Here is a 16,651-nt window from a genome sequence, read left to right on the forward strand (position 1 = left end):
TCACATCCTCCAGTGTGTGGAGGTGGAAGAGGTACCGTCACATCCTCCAGTGGGTGGAGGTGGAAGAGGTACCGTCACATCCTCCAGTGTGTGGAGGTGGAAGAGGTACCGTCACATCCTCCAGTGTGTGGAGGTGGAAGAGGTACCGTAACATCCTCCAATAGTCAGTTAACATACTGCATTAAGATTAGTTAGTATAGGTTCCCTATAACTCACCACCATCCTCCCGATTTGTACAAGTCCTTACGAATAAAACCTCCAGTGTGTGTGTGTGTGTGTGTGTGTGTGTGTGTGTGTGTGTGTGTGTGTGTGTGTGTGTGTGTGTGTGTCTGGTAGGCTTCTAAGTCTTTGATTTGCTCTTAACATCTTTTCCAAGTCTTTAAAATTAAATAACTATAACAAGTGGATATATATAATGTGTGGTAAGGCATAAATGATATTATTTGTATGTAAACCGAAACGGAAACGCTTTAATAGTGGCTTTAGGCGTTGTATGTACCAGCTCTATCTATAAATCTATCAATTTTTGTAAAATCTCTTGTATGTATGTACATACAAGAGAATGTACATACATACAATCGTATTGTACATACAATTGTATGTACATACAATCCTGAATAAACATTTATTTATATTTTATTACTTAAAGTGTGTCAACTGGCAACGAGTAACGGGACTGGGCGGGGCCAAGAGTTGCCAGGTTCTCCGGCACCGGCGTCATGGAGCACCATCCACAAGGTAGACGTCCAAGCCTCGCTGCTCTTCTGATGTTTACACCTAGCATATATCAACATCGAAGAGCTTGCCACATCTAAAACTTATATTTTGCATGTGGAGAGCGGAAGCTGCTGGGCGTATATACAACGGGTTCAAGTGTGGGCAACATGGCGCCTGGGGGCGGGGCGGCCTGGCGGCTGCGGTCATCAACACCGCGCAGGTACAGTCAGCTGCTGCGCCTACATTCAAGCCGGTGCATTTGTGCCTATACTTAGATTGCGCTTTTGCGCCTAGACTCAGCTTACGCTGCTGCGCCTGCACTCAGCTTACGCTGCTGCGCCTGCACTCAGCTTACACTGCTGCGCCTGCACTCAGCTTACGCTGCTGCGCCTAGACTCAGCTTACGCTGCTGCGCCTGCACTCAAGCTGGTGTTGTCAGCTTGCGCTGCTGTGCCTACGCTCAAGCTGATGCTCTCACGTCCTGGGCTTTCATTATGATTTATCAAATAAGTTGAAACTGATACTATGGTTGTTTAGAAATACATATTATATCCATTCTATCCAATGTATCCATTCCACATTGTTCAAGGAATCAATGTGGAATTGCTGTGAAATGTTTGAGTGGCTGAAACTAGTGATGTTGACATAAAAATGTGATGAAATAAAACTTTACCAGAAAAATATTACTATTTATATATGAAAAGAATTTAATACATCAATAGTTATTCTGTTAAGTGTGTAAAAGTGCTGAACCGTTGAGCAACAATGATATTCAAACGTAGGCTTAGAGGTTTTCTCGGAGTAGGCCTATTGTGTTTCCTGGTTTTCCACTTGGTAAGTTTTTATGATGTTTGGAAGACCTGGAAGTCTAAAGCAACAGAAAATTTGAACAATGTCGAGTCTGAACGGGTTAAGTCAGCTGGGTGTAATGACTCTGGTGAGGTTAGGTGTGAACACGGCCAGGACCCGTCCCCACCTGGGGCCCGTGGCACTCAGGGCCCGTCCCCACCTGGGGCCCGTGGCACCCCGGGCCCGTCCCCACCTGGGGCCCGTGGCATCCCGGAAGTGTCATATGATCCCCACAGCCAGTGGACAATGCAGTTGATTCTCAACGAGTTAAATGATTGGTTCAAAAGCGATGACTCGGGCGATTCGTCCCGGAAAACCGGTGAATCTGTTGATTTTCAGCATGATAAACATGATGTGTTGGAGGAGGCGGGAGGCAGGAAGGCAGTAGAGGGGACTCCGCCCACTGATTACGGCGTCAATATATCACTGGTCGCTCCCCACGATGGCTCGAGTACAGGTAGTTCTCCCGGAAACATTTCTGACAACATCGAACAGCCCAGTAAGATGATTCATAGGGTCGCGCTCCTGGGCCCTGCCTCCCAGCCCTCGCCGCTGCCCCCAGGACCCACAGTCAACCAGACTATACGGGCGAAGATGATGGAGGGCTCGCCCCTGGTATCCCTTCGCCAGGATAAGTACTGGCCGATAGTATTACCTCCCTCAGAAGCTTCTGTTTTCGCCTCCATCGACTTCTCCAGATACTCGCCTCAGGTAAGAGAATCATCATTAGAAAGTATTGAATAGAAATTGTGAAATTTCCACTATATCTAAGAGTAAAATCTCCTTTTCCTTAATGATTTTCGATAAAAATTCAAATAAATTTACTCAATAATACTGTAATTTCCTATTATTTAATTCAAAATTGTATTGCCCTGAGGGGCGGGACGAGAGTTCCCGTCTCGGACTGAACAATGTCGAGTCTGAACGGGTTGACGGGTTAAGTAGAGAGTACTGAACAGACGTTAAGTACCCAAACTTTGCCAACAGGATCGGGAGTTCCTGGAGGGTCGTGTTGGCGTGTACGAGGCGCGAGCGAGGCAGGTGGGGCAGGCGTGTGAGCAGCAACACGCCCTCGCCACGCCCACCACCGTCAAAACATTCGTCTGGGACCAGAAACACCAACCAAACCTTGTTTGGTGCCAGATGTCCAAGGTCAGTGTTTTTTTTGTTTGGGGAGGGGGGCTAAAGACGATGGAGAGGCACAGGCGACAAGAAAAGATTGGAAATGGGAAATATAGTATGAGTTATGATAGCAGGCGGGCTGTCAGCCTTGCTGACTTAGTGTAATGATAGTAAGCAGGGAGGCACCCGGGTCACCCACGTGTGTAAACACCCAGGTCTCCCACGTGTGTAAACAACCCAGGTCACCCACGTGTGTAAACAACCCAGGTCATCCACGTGTATAAACACCCAGGTCTCCCTCCCCCCAGGTGGCGTCGACAACGTGGATGGTCAACTTCCTCCGTCTTGCTCACTACCGCGAGAACGACCCAACTCTCAGCCACCTGCCCCCGAAGGAGCGAGAAGCCGCCCAGTTCGAGGTAAAGTCTGTCAGTCCACCAAGCACCGTGAGACACAGTTTGGCCAACTCGTCCTCTTACAAATTACGTCGCCTTTCGCTCGTATGCGCACTTAGGCTAAAAAACCATGTAAATTAAAATGAAATCGGCTCACGAAAGTGGCTTACTATCCCGTTTTCTGTTTTGGGTTACCTGGCTTAGGCTGTTTGGTTAGGAGAGGAACTTTCAATTAACGGTTTCCATAACGTTTTGAAACTTTAGGAGAACTTCCTACCCTCCTAACCTACCAGAGGACCCTTAATTTAACTTCCTGTTTTAGAAAAAATCCAAGTTTTTGTTTCAATTATTTTCCATTTTCAAATTACGGTCTTTTTTGTATGTATCCTTACGAGCGAGAGTTACCCCTATTTTGCCTGGCATTATGTTGGGTCTTAGAGACAGCTGCACTATTCCGTGCCATATATGTCGGTCTCTTTGTAAGTTTTGTGTGTATTGCGTGTAGGGTGTGTGTAATGTGCGTTGCTTGTTTTGTGTTTTCTGCGTGTGTTGTGGTTATGTGCATTGTGTGTTGTTTCTGATGTGTAAGTTATGAACATTGGGGTACGTTATGTGTGTGTTAGTGTGCAGTCTGTAGTTATTTAAACAGTGGTGCCAATTTGTTGTTCTGACTGCACTTTAGCACGTTTGGTTTGCAACGAAACACTGCCACAAGCCTACCTACCCGTGGGCATCACCAGACGCTGGGCATCTTCCTTGGTGATGCTCTGGCTAGAGTGGCGAGGCGTTATGCCCTTTTCTGGTGCCCCTGTCTATGAGGGTGCCTCACTCGCACACGGAGAGAGCAACACACTCAGCTTGGTGTGAGTGTGTTGCAGAAATTGGTTGATTTCACACTCAGAAATTGGTTGATGTCAACCTCAACCACAGGTCTAACCTGTTTGCCACGTTACAGGTGGCAAAGTGTTTGACTTTATGTATTGTCAAGTAACAAAATTGATTCCCCTCTTTCATTTTTTTCAATTTACATGAAATTTACACCTTGTATGTAGAGTTTACGTCTCCACAATCTCTAGAAAACACTTTATTCCTAAGTTCATTAATTGGTTTTATAAATATTTGCAAACATGAAATATTGGCATATATTTTGGGGGAACTTTGAGTACTTGTATTAGTAAAACTAAAGATATTTTGGATAATCCCCTTATACAAATCCTTTCTTATATGCTAATGTGATAGATGAGTGTCACAGAAATGGTTTTATTTGAAACTTATGGTTGTAATAGATTATTGAAAATGTGTAAAATTCGTTGAAAAAAAAAATCCCTCCCTTTCTATTTAGGGTGCGATACTGAAACATAGAACAGTTGCAGCCCTTTTTATATACAACTAGTTAAAAGCGTTTGGTTGACATTAAACAACATTTAATATCAGGTAATAGGTCCCCTTTGAAGACTGGAAGTGATAGGAATTCATGTTAATTGATTGGTGGCCATTTGACCGTGTTAAGTGATATTCGTTTCCCAAGGAAAATCATATCGATCAGTTAGAATATTCCATGTCTCTCTGATGCAATTAGGTCCTGTATGATACCATTCCATAGTAATTAAATCCCATTTGTATTACGAATTAAGTTCTTGAATACATTCGTGTTAGGGGATCCACAGTGGCCTCTGTCATACCATTCCAATGGAATTTTTACTTGCAGTTCGTTACTCCAGTAAATGACGCAAGATATTTTTTCACTTATTATAAATTGTGATGATGACCTACTAAAAATTCCCTTTGTATAATGGCTCTCACAACCAAGTAGATCGTGAACACAAACACTCCTGTCGGAGACTGGCTCAGGTATCTCCAGGATTCTTAGATTACCTCCTGCGCGCTGTTTACCGTGTTCAAATAGGCAGAGTTGTACACACAAGGTAGTCAGGAAAAAAGTAGTATCCCACATCCTGTTCCTATTTGTTTTGGGGCTTTTCATCTTTAGTCTTGCCTTCAGAAAGTGAAACACATGTTCCACTGAATTCAGATCGGGTGATTGACTTGGCTAGTGAAGAACATTTATATTTTGTGCCATGAAAACTCCATGGTTGTCTTGAGGCAAACTGTAACATGGACGTTCTGCTCTTATGGGTTACGAGTGGTCTGCGTTATGTAGTGAAACCTCTGAGGTTTCGCTGGTGTAGTCTCCTCCTCATGGTAGTCTTTGTCACATCAATGCCTACATGCTAGAGAATGTTGTTGATCTGTTCAGAAGTTGGAAAGTTTTTTTTACTTCACAATTCAAGATATTCTTTGGTCATCCACTACAGTGGTCTCTCGTGGTCTTGAGAGTCACTGCTGAGCTCCCCCGTGTCGCCGTGCCGCCACAACCCATCCTCTTGTTTACATAGTAGTTCGTGTAACTATGTGCACCGTAGTTCAAACATTAACGTACCAAGCAATTAGTAGATTTTGATACTATTCACTTTATACAGTCCGAAAAGTGAAACTAAAACACAAACTTATATATTTCTAGGTCTAGTATAGCGCACATGTGTACTATATTTGGCCTCAGATATACTTATTGATATACTCGTATCCTTGTACAGGATATTCTTATCCTGTATCAGGTATCCTTTTCTTATCCTTATACTTATATTGATATACTCATATCCTTATACATATATATATATATATATATATATATATATATATATATATATATATATATATATATATATATATATATATATATATATATATATATATATATATTAAAATACAGATATACTCATTGTATTACGCCTACAAAGGTTAGTTTAAATTGTCTTTGCAACATAAATACAAAAACTTTTCCGGTTTATTCAAATTCAGTAGTACAGATTTCTACTTTGTAACTGCGTTGTACGTCGATATATGTACTATGGACCTCATCGTTACTATAAGTACTACCAAAACAGGAGAGTGGGCTGTACCTCTTAACACTGTACCAAACAGATTGTTTTGAGGCACCTTATTTGACAGTGACTCTGGTCGATTTATTCTGGCTTTCCATCCTCATGATGGCGTGTTGGGCTGAGAGTGACACATCGTTGGTCCTCACATGGAGAGACAACAACACCAGACTCCAAAAGCAAATACCACATTTAGAATGAACATCCGACCAATTGTTACCGCTCCAGTGCATGAACTAACGACCCCACGACACAACTGGCCAAGAAACAGCTGAGCACCCAAGTGTCCAATTTTGGTCGTCATCAGTGGAACACAAGATGGATGTAATTCCTGTACAGTTCACTCAATATGGATGTAAAAACTCTCAAATTAAAGCTGAAAGTCAGGACTTTAACGTCATAGACTTTATATCATTTTAGATATAGTGTGCTGTCACTGCAGCACACTATATTTAAAATGATTTTTTTGGGGCATTTTGGCATTGCCAAAATGCCAACATGGTCATAATCATAATAATAATTGGGTAATACTGAACTATGCATGTCGGCTGTCGGAAATTTTCGACAATACTTATTAACGTTTAATATAAATTTCCTCAAATTATTTAGTTATACACTAAGAGATAGAACGCGTGATTTTCTCTAGCAAACGAGAATATTAAATTACAGGTCGATTACATCTCGTTCTGCAATGATTTTTAAATAATTAATCTTCAAATCAAGTCAGATGGCTGTATTTAATAAAAACGTCTCCCTGCAACAAACAGTGATTATAATTAATCATATGTACGAAGTAAACCGACTTCTACCAAAATAAGCAGACGCTGCTCTCGTGTACACACCTGACAGCAGACGCTGCTCTCGTGTACACACCTGACAGCAGACACCGCTCTCGTGTACACACCTGATAGCAGACGCCGCTCTAGTGTACACACCTGACAGCAGACGCTGCTCTCGTGTACACACCTGACAGCAGACGCCGCTCTAGTGTACACACCTGACAGCAGACGCCGCTCTAGTGTACACACCTGACAGCAGACGCCGCCCTCGTGTACACACCTGACAGCAGACGCTGCTCTCGTGTACACACCTGACAGCAGACGCCGCTCTAGTGTACACACCTGACAGCAGACGCTGCTCTCGTGTACACACCTGACAGCAGACGCTGCTCTCGTGTACACACCTGACAGCAGACGCTGCTCTCGTGTACACACCTGACAGCAGACGCCGCTCTAGTGTACACACCTGACAGCAGACGCTGCTCTCGTGTACACACCTGGCAGCAGACACCGCCCTCGTGTACACACCTGACAGCAGACGCCGCCCTCGTGTACACACCTGGCAGCAGACGCCGCCCTAGTGTACACACCTGACAGCAGACGCTGCTCTCGTGTACACACCTGACAGCAGACGCCGCCCTCGTGTACACACCTGACAGCAGACGCTGCTCTCGTGTACACACCTGACAGCAGACGCTGCTCTCGTGTACACACCTGACAGCAGACGCTGCTCTCGTGTACACACCTGACAGCAGACGCTGCTCTCGTGTACACACCTGACAGCAGACGCCGCTCTAGTGTACACACCTGACAGCAGACGCTGCTATGATCTCCCAAGTCATCTAGCCACATAAAGCTGACGACATTTTTATAATCACTAACCAATTTATTGAATACTAACAATTTGTTTTTAGTGAAATTACTTAAACTTACAGTACACGGACTGTACTGTGTTGTGTGTGTGTTATGTGCTTTGTGTGTGTGTGTGTGTGTGTGTGTGTTATGTGCTTTGTGTGTGTGTTATGTGCTTTGTGTGTGTGTTATGTGCTTTGTGTGTGTGTTATGTGCTTTGTGTGTGTGTTATGTGCTTTGTGTGTGTGTTATGTGCTTTGTGTGTGTGTTATGTGCTTTGTGTGTGTGTTATGTGCATTGTGTGTTATGTGCTTTGTGTGTGTGTTGTGTGTGTTGTGTGTTGTGTGTGTGTGTGTGTTATGTGCTTTGTGAGTGTGTTGTGTGTGTGTTATGTGCTTTGTGTGTGTGTTATGTGCTTTGTGTGTGTGTTATGTGCTTTGTGAATGTGTTGTGTGTGTGTTATGTGCTTTGTGTGTGTGTTATGTGCTTTGTGTGTGTGTGTTGTGTGTGTGTGTGTTATGTGCTTTGTGTGTGTGTTATGTGCTTTGTGAGTGTGTTGTGTGTGTGTTATGTGCTTTGTGTGTGTGTGTTGTGTGTGTGTGTGTTATGTGCTTTCTGTGTGTGTTATGTGCTTTGTGTGTGTGTGTTGTGTGTGTGTGTGTGTTGTGTGTGTGTTATGTGCTTTGTGTGTGTGTTGTGTTATGTGCTTTGTGTGTGTGTTATGTGCTTTGTGTGTGTGTTATGTGCTTTGTGTGTGTGTTATGTGCTTTGTGAGTGTGTTGTGTGTGTGTTATGTGCTTTGTGTGTGTGTTATGTGCTTTGTGTGTGTGTTGTGTGTGTGTGTGTGTTATGTGCTTTGTGTGTGTGTTATGTGCTTTGTGTGTGTTGTGTGTGTGTGTGTGTGTGTTATGTGCTTTGTGAGTGTGTTGTGTGTGTGTTATGTGCTTTGTGTGTGTGTTGTGTGTGTGTTATGTGCTTTGTGTGTGTGTTATGTGCTTTGTGTGTGTGTTATGTGCTTTGTGTGTGTGTTGTGTGTGTGTTATGTGCTTTGTGTGTGTGTTATGTGCTTTGTGTGTGTGTTGTGTGTGTGTTATGTGCTTTGTGTGTGTTGTGTGTGTGTTATGTGCTTTGTGTGTGTGTTGTGTGTTGTGTGTGTGTGTTATGTGCTTTGTGTGTGTGTTATGTGCTTTGTGAGTGTGTTGTGTGTGTGTTATGTGCTTTGTGTGTGTGTTGTGTGTGTGTTATGTGCTTTGTGTGTGTGTGTTATGTGCTTTGTGTGTGTGTGTTATGTGCTTTGTGTGTGTGTTGTGTGTTGTGTGTGTGTGTTATGTGCTTTGTGTGTGTGTTATGTGCTTTGTGTGTGTGTTATGTGCTTTGTGTGTGTGTTGTGTGTGTGTTATGTGCTTTGTGTGTGTGTTATGTGCTTTGTGTGTGTGTTATGTGCTTTGTGTGTGTGTTGTGTGTTGTGTGTGTGTGTGTTATGTGCTTTGTGTGTGTGTTGTGTGTGTGTTGTGTGTGTGTTGTGTGTGTGTTATGTGCTTTGTGTGTGTGTTATGTGCTTTGTGTGTGTGTTGTGTGTTGTGTGTGTGTGTGTTATGTGCTTTGTGTGTGTGTTGTGTGTGTGTGTTGTGTGTGTGTGTTATGTGCTTTGTGTGTGTGTTATGTGCTTTGTGAGTGTGTTGTGTGTGTGTTATGTGCTTTGTGTGTGTGTTATGTGCTTTGTGTGTGTGTGTTATGTGTTTTGTGTGTGTGTTGTGTGCTTTGTGTGTGTGTTATGTGCTTTGTGAGTGTGTTGTGTGTGTGTTATGTGCTTTGTGAGTGTGTTGTGTGTGTGTTATGTGCTTTGTGTGTGTGTTGTGTGTGTGTGTTATGTGCTTTGTGTGTGTGTTGTGTGTGTGTTATGTGCTTTGTGTGTGTGTTGTGTGTTGTGTGTGTGTGTTGGGTGTTGTGTGTGTGTTATGTGCTTTGTGTGTGTGTTATGTGCTTTGTGTGTGGGTTATGTGCTTTGTGTGTGTGTTATGTGCTTTGTGAGTGTGTTGTGTGTGTGTTATGTGCTTTGTGTGTGTGTTATGTGCTTTGTGTGTGTGTTGTGTGTGTGTGTGTGTTATGTGCTTTGTGTGTGTGTTATGTGCTTTGTGTGTGTTGTGTGTGTGTGTGTGTGTGTTATGTGCTTTGTGAGTGTGTTGTGTGTGTGTTATGTGCTTTGTGTGTGTGTTGTGTGTGTGTTATGTGCTTTGTGTGTGTGTTATGTGCTTTGTGTGTGTGTTATGTGCTTTGTGTGTGTGTTGTGTGTGTGTTATGTGCTTTGTGTGTGTGTTATGTGCTTTGTGTGTGTGTTGTGTGTGTGTTATGTGCTTTGTGTGTGTTGTGTGTGTGTTATGTGCTTTGTGTGTGTGTTGTGTGTTGTGTGTGTGTGTTATGTGCTTTGTGTGTGTGTTATGTGCTTTGTGAGTGTGTTGTGTGTGTGTTATGTGCTTTGTGTGTGTGTTGTGTGTGTGTTATGTGCTTTGTGTGTGTGTGTTATGTGCTTTGTGTGTGTGTGTTATGTGCTTTGTGTGTGTGTTGTGTGTTGTGTGTGTGTGTTATGTGCTTTGTGTGTGTGTTATGTGCTTTGTGTGTGTGTTATGTGCTTTGTGTGTGTGTTGTGTGTGTGTTATGTGCTTTGTGTGTGTGTTATGTGCTTTGTGTGTGTGTTATGTGCTTTGTGTGTGTGTTGTGTGTTGTGTGTGTGTGTGTTATGTGCTTTGTGTGTGTGTTGTGTGTGTGTTGTGTGTGTGTTGTGTGTGTGTTATGTGCTTTGTGTGTGTGTTATGTGCTTTGTGTGTGTGTTGTGTGTGTGTGTGTTATGTGCTTTGTGTGTGTGTTGTGTGTGTGTGTTGTGTGTGTGTGTTATGTGCTTTGTGTGTGTGTTATGTGCTTTGTGAGTGTGTTGTGTGTGTGTTATGTGCTTTGTGTGTGTGTTATGTGCTTTGTGTGTGTGTGTTATGTGTTTTGTGTGTGTGTTGTGTGCTTTGTGTGTGTGTTATGTGCTTTGTGAGTGTGTTGTGTGTGTGTTATGTGCTTTGTGAGTGTGTTGTGTGTGTGTTATGTGCTTTGTGTGTGTGTTGTGTGTGTGTGTTATGTGCTTTGTGTGTGTGTTGTGTGTGTGTTATGTGCTTTGTGTGTGTGTTGTGTGTTGTGTGTGTGTGTTGGGTGTTGTGTGTGTGTTATGTGCTTTGTGTGTGTGTTATGTGCTTTGTGTGTGGGTTATGTGCTTTGTGTGTGTGTTATGTGCTTTGTGAGTGTGTTGTGTGTGTGTTATGTGCTTTGTGTGTGTGTTGTGTGTTGTGTGTTGTGTGTGTGTGTTATGTGCTTTGTGTGTGTGTTGTGTGTGTGTTATGTGCTTTGTGTGTGTGTTATGTGCTTTGTGTGTGTGTTATGTGCTTTGTGTGTGTGTTATGTGCTTTGTGTGTGTGTTATGTGCTTTGTGTGTGTGTTATGTGCTTTGTGTGTGTGTTATGTGCTTTGTGTGTGTGTTATGTGCTTTGTGTGTGTGTTATGTGCTTTGTGTGTGTGTTGTGTGTGTGTTATGTGCTTTGTGTGTGTGTTATGTGCTTTGTGTTGTGTGTTGTGTGTGTGTGTTATGTGCTTTGTGTGTGTGTTGTGTGTGTGTTATGTGCTTTGTGTGTGTGTTATGTGCTTTGTGTGTGTGTTATGTGCTTTGTGTGTGTGTTGTGTGTGTGTTATGTGCTTTGTGTGTGTGTGTGTGTTATGTGCTTTGCGTGTGTGTTATGTGCTTTGTGTGTTGTGTGTGTGTGTTATGTGCTTTGTGTGTGTGTTGTGTGTGTGTTATGTGCTTTGTGTGTGTGTTATGTGCTTTGTGAGTGTGTTGTGTGTGTGTTATGTGCTTTGTGTGTGTGTTGTGTGTGTGTGTTATGTGCTTTGTGTGTGTGTTGTGTGTTGTGTGTGTGTGTTATGTGCTTTGTGAGTGTGTTGTGTGTGTTATATGCTTTGTGTGTGTGTTGTGTGTGTTATGTGCTTTGTGTGTGTGTTGTATGTGTGTTATGTGCTTTGTGTGTGTGTTGTGTGTTGTGTGTGTGTGTTATGTGCTTTGTGTGTGTGTTGTGTGTTGTGTGTGTGTGTTATGTGCTTTGTGTGTGTATTGTGTGTGTGTTATGTGCTTTGTGTGTGTGTTATGTGCTTTGTGTGTGTGTTATGTGCTTTGTGTGTGTGTTATGTGCTTTGTGTGTGTGTTATGTGCTTTGTGTGTGTGTTATGTGCTTTGTGTGTGTGTTATGTGCTTTGTGTGTGTGTTATGTGCTTTGTGTGTGTGTTGTGTGTGTGTTATGTGCTTTGTGTGTGTTGTGTGTGTGTTGTGTGTGTGTGTTATGTGCTTTGTGTGTGTGTTATGTGCTTTGTGTGTGTGTTATGTGCTTTGTGTGTGTGTTATGTGCTTTGTGTGTGTGTTATGTGCTTTGTGTGTGTTGTGTGGTATGTGCTTTGTGTGTGTGTTATGTGCTTTGCGTGTGTGTTATGTGCTTTGTGTGTGTGTTGTGTGTGTGTTATGTGCTTTGTGTGTGTGTTGTGTGCTTTGTGTGTGTGTTGTGTGTGTGTTATGTGCTTTGTGTGTGTGTTGTGTGCTTTGTGTGTGTGTTGTGTGTGTGTTATGTGCTTTGTGTGTGTGTTATGTGCTTTGTGTGTGTGTTATGTGCTTTGTGTGTGTGTTGTGTGTGTGTTATGTGCTTTGTGTGTGTGTTGTGTGTGTGTTATGTGCTTTGTGTGTGTGTGTTGTGTGTGTGTTATGTGCTTTGTGTGTGTGTTGTGTGTGTGTTATGTGCTTTGTGTGTGTGTGTTGTGTGTTGTGTATGTGTTATGTGCTTTGTGAGTGTGTTGTGTGTGTGTTATGTGCTTTGTGTGTGTGTTGTGTGTGTGTTATGTGCTTTGTGTGTGTGTTATGTGCTTTGTGTGTGTGTGTTGTGTGTTGTGTGTGTGTGTGTTGTGTGTGTTGTGTGTGTGTTATGTGCTTTGTGTGTGTGTTATGTGCTTTGTGTGTGTGTGTTATGTGCTTTGTGAGTGTGTTGTGTGTGTGTGTTATGTGTGTTGTGTGTGTGTTATGTGCTTTGTGTGTGTGTTGTGTGCTTTGTGTGTGTGTGTTATGTGCTTTGTGTGTGTGTGTGTTATGTGTTGTGTGTGTGTGTGTGTTGTGTGTGTGTTATGTGCTTTGTGTGTGTGTTGTGTGTGTGTACTCACCTAGTTGTACTCACCTAGTTGTGTCTGCAGGATCGAGCATTGACTCTTGGATCCCGCCTTTCGAGCATCGGTTGTTTACAGCAATGACTCCTGTCCCATTTCCCTATCATACCTGGTTTTAAAATTATGAATAGTATTTGCTTCCACAACCTGTTCCTGAAGTGCATTCCATTTCCCCACTACTCTCACGCTAAAAGAAAACTTCCTAACATCTCTGTGACTCATCTGAGTTTCAAGCTTCCATCCATGTCCTCTCGTTCTGTTACTATTCCGTGTGAACATTTCGTCTATGTCCACTCTGTCAATTCCTCTGAGTATCTTATACGTTCCTATCATGTCTCTCCCTTCTTCTTTCTAGTGTCGTAAGGCACAGTTCCCTCAGGCGCTCTTCATACCCCATCCCTCGTAGCTCTGGGACGAGTCTCGTTGCAAACCTCTGAACCTTTTCCAGTTTCATTATATGCTTCTTCAGATGGGGACTCCATGATGAGGCGGCATACTCTAAGACTGGCCTTACGTAGGCAGTGTAAAGCGCCCTAAATGCCTCCTTACTTAGGTTTCTGAATGATGTTCTAACTTTTGCCAGTGTAGAGTACGCTGCTGTCGTTATCCTATTAATATGTGCCTCAGGAGATAGATTAGGTGTTACGTCCACCCCCAGGTCTCTTTCACGCGTCGTTACAGGTAGGCTGTTCCCCTTCATTGTGTACTGTCCCTTTGGTCTCCTATCTCCTAGTCCCATTTCCATAACTTTACATTTACTCGTGTTGAATTCTAGTAGCCATTTCTCTGACCATCTCTGCAATCTGTTCAGGTCCTCTTGGAGGATCCTGCAATCCTCATCTGTCACAACTCTTCTCATCAACTTTGCATCATCCGCAAACATCGACATGTAGGACTCTACGCCTGTAAACATGTCGTTAACATATACAAGAAATAGAATTGGTCCCAGCACCGATCCTTGTGGTACTCCACTTGTTACTGTTCGCCAGTCCGACTTCTCGCCCCTTACCGTAACTCTTTGGCTCCTTCCTGTTAGGTAGTTCCTTATCCATTCTAGGACCTTTCCCCACACCCCCGCCTGCCTCTCGAGCTTGAACAGCAGTCTCATGTGCGGTACTGTATCAAAGGCTTTTTGGCAGTCCAGAAATATGCAGTCTGCCCAACCATCTCTGTCCTGTCTTATCCTCGTTATTTTATCATAGAATTCCAGAAGGTTTGTTAGGCACGATTTCCCTGTCCAGAACCCATGTTGATGTTTGTTCACAAACCTAATGTTCTCCAGGTGTGCAACCAGTCGTAGCCTAATTATTCTTTCCAGTATTTTACAGGGGATGCTTGTCAGTGATACAGGTCTGTAGTTAAGTGCCTCCTCCCTATCTCCTTTCTTGAAGATCGGCACGACATTTGCCTTCTTCCAGCAACTGGGCTATTCTCCTGACATAAGTGACTCATTAAAGATCATTGCCAGAGGCACGCTGAGGGCCTGTGCTGCTTCTTTTAGTATCCACGGTGATACTTTGTCTGGTCCAACTGCTTTAGTTGCATCTAGAGTTGTCAACTGTTTCATTACCTCCTCTGCTGTCACCTCTATATCTGATAGTCTTTTATCTAGGGTAACCCCTTCCAACAATGGGAGCTGCTCAGGCTCGGTAGTGAACACTCCATGGAAACTGGCATTCAGTGCCTCGCAGATTTCCTTGTCACTTTCAGTATATGCCCCCTCTGTCTTCCTTAGTCTTGTCACTTGGTCGTTCACCGACATTTTTCTTCTTATATGACTGTGTAGTAACTTAGGTTGTTTTTTCGCTTTGATTGCAATATCGTTCTCATAGTCCCTTTCCGATGTTCGTCTTATGTTAATGTAATCGTTCCTAGCTCTGTTGTATCTGCTTCTGTTGTCCTCTGTTCTTTGTCTTCTGTACTTCCTCCACTCCCGCCTGCTGGCCATTTTTGCTTCCTGACACTGTCTATTAAACCATGGGTTATTATATTCCTTCTTATTTTTTCCCTTTACCGTTGGTATAAATCTCTCTTCGGCCTCCTGGCATTTCTGTATGACTAGGTCCATCATATCTTGGACTGTTTTTCCTCTAATTTCTTCCTCCCACTGCACTTCACCCAGATAGTCCCTTATCCTCATATAGTCCCCTTTCCTGTAGTCAGCTCTCCTTTCCCAGATCTCTTGTCCCATGGTCATAAGTTTGAATTCCATCATGAAGTCAAAGACTAGGACACAATGGTCACTGGCCCCTAGAGGTATTTCATGCTCTAAATTCTCGATATCTTCTACGTTCTGGGTGAAAATCAGGTCTAATAGGCTCGGTGCATCTCCTCCTCTTTCCCTTGTGTCTTCCTTCACATGTTGTGTCAGGAAATTCCTGTCTATAACATCTACTAATTTTGCTCCCCACGTTTCGTCCCCTCCATGGGGATTCCTTGATTCCCAATTTATCTCTCCATGATTTAGGTCCCCCATGATCAGCAGCTTCGCTCTCATTCTGTGGGCTAGTGTTGCTGCCTTCTGCAGTTCATCTATACATGCTTTGTTGTTGTCATCATACTCCTGCCTGGGTTTTCTACTGTTTGGTGGGGGATTGTAGATTACCAAGATCACAATCTTCCTCCCATCTACTGTCAGAGTTCCATGTATGAAGCTTGTGCACTCATTGGTAACTCGATTTCCCAGGTCTTCAAACTTCAAACAAACTGTGTTATGTGCTTTGTGTGTGTGTTATGTGCTTTGTGTGTGTGTTATGTGCTTTGTGTGTGTGTTATGTGCTTTGTGTGTGTGTTATGTGCTTTGTGTGTGTGTTGTGTGTGTGTTATGTGCTTTGTGTGTGTGTTGTGTGTGTGTTATGTGCTTTGTTTGTGTGTGTTATGTGCTTTGTGTGTGTGTTGTGTGTTTTGTGTGTGTTGTGTGTGTGTTATGTGCTTTGTGTGTGTGTTGTGTGTGTGTTATGTGCTTTGTGTGTGTGTGTGTTATGTGCTTTGTGTGTGTGTTGTGTGTGTTGTGTGTGTTGTGTGTGTGTTATGTGCTTTGTGTGTGTGTTGTGTGTGTTGTGTGTGTGTTGTGTGTGTTGTGTGTGTGTGTGTGTTATGTGCTGTGTACATAACCCACCCTTCTCCCCCGCCCCGGCAGGAGTCACAGTTCCTGGACGTGAACATGCACACCATTGTGTACCGGTTCTTCCCCGCCCCTGACACCACGGTGATGCGAGATGCCGTCTTCCGGGAGGCCCTCAGAGTCATCATCGTCAGGCATCCCTTCTCCAGGTGGGTGGGGTCACCAGGTAGGGTGGGGGGTCACCAGGTAGGGTGGGGGTCACCAGGTAGGGTGTGGGGTCACCAGGTAGGGTGGGGGTCACCAGGTAGGGTGGGGGTCACCAGGTAGGGTGGGGTCACCAGGTAGGGTGGGGGGTCACCAGGTAGGGTGTGGGGTCACCAGGTAGGGTGAGGTCACCAGGTAGGGTGGGGGTCACCAGGTAGGGTGGGGTCACCAGATGTGTCGGGACACCAGGTGACTTCTTTTCCTGCTTTCTCTCAATCTGAAAAGGCCATCCTTATCCACCTTATCTATTCCCTTAAGTATTTTGTAAGTTGTGATCATATCCTCTATCTTCCTTCTATCCTATAGGGCTGTGAGATTTAGTTCCATAAGCCTACCTTCGTAATTTAACCCTCGTAGCTCTGTATCCAGTCTTGTTGCGGACCTTTGTACTGTTTTAGATTGACTTTAAGCTGAGGTGGTGATTCCTTGCTGGTGATG

General features: G+C 43.7%; 1 protein-coding gene across 1 annotated transcript in view; it reads left to right on the forward strand.

The window, feature by feature from the left end:
* Positions 1 to 948: 948 nt before the first annotated feature.
* The window catches only part of LOC123767089 (carbohydrate sulfotransferase 8), a 55,275-nt gene continuing 39,572 nt past the window's right edge, over positions 949 to 16,651 (forward strand). The window contains exons 1-4 of the mRNA XM_045756586.2: positions 949 to 2,277; positions 2,554 to 2,718; positions 2,997 to 3,107; positions 16,025 to 16,158. Of these exons, the coding sequence (XP_045612542.1) occupies positions 1,483 to 2,277; positions 2,554 to 2,718; positions 2,997 to 3,107; positions 16,025 to 16,158 (1,205 nt within the window). The 5' untranslated portion in view covers positions 949 to 1,482. The remainder of the gene's footprint in view (positions 2,278 to 2,553; positions 2,719 to 2,996; positions 3,108 to 16,024; positions 16,159 to 16,651) is intronic.

The sequence above is a fragment of the Procambarus clarkii genome, chromosome 53, assembly GCF_040958095.1.
Source record: "Procambarus clarkii isolate CNS0578487 chromosome 53, FALCON_Pclarkii_2.0, whole genome shotgun sequence".
Classification (NCBI taxonomy): Eukaryota; Metazoa; Arthropoda; class Malacostraca; order Decapoda; family Cambaridae; genus Procambarus; species Procambarus clarkii.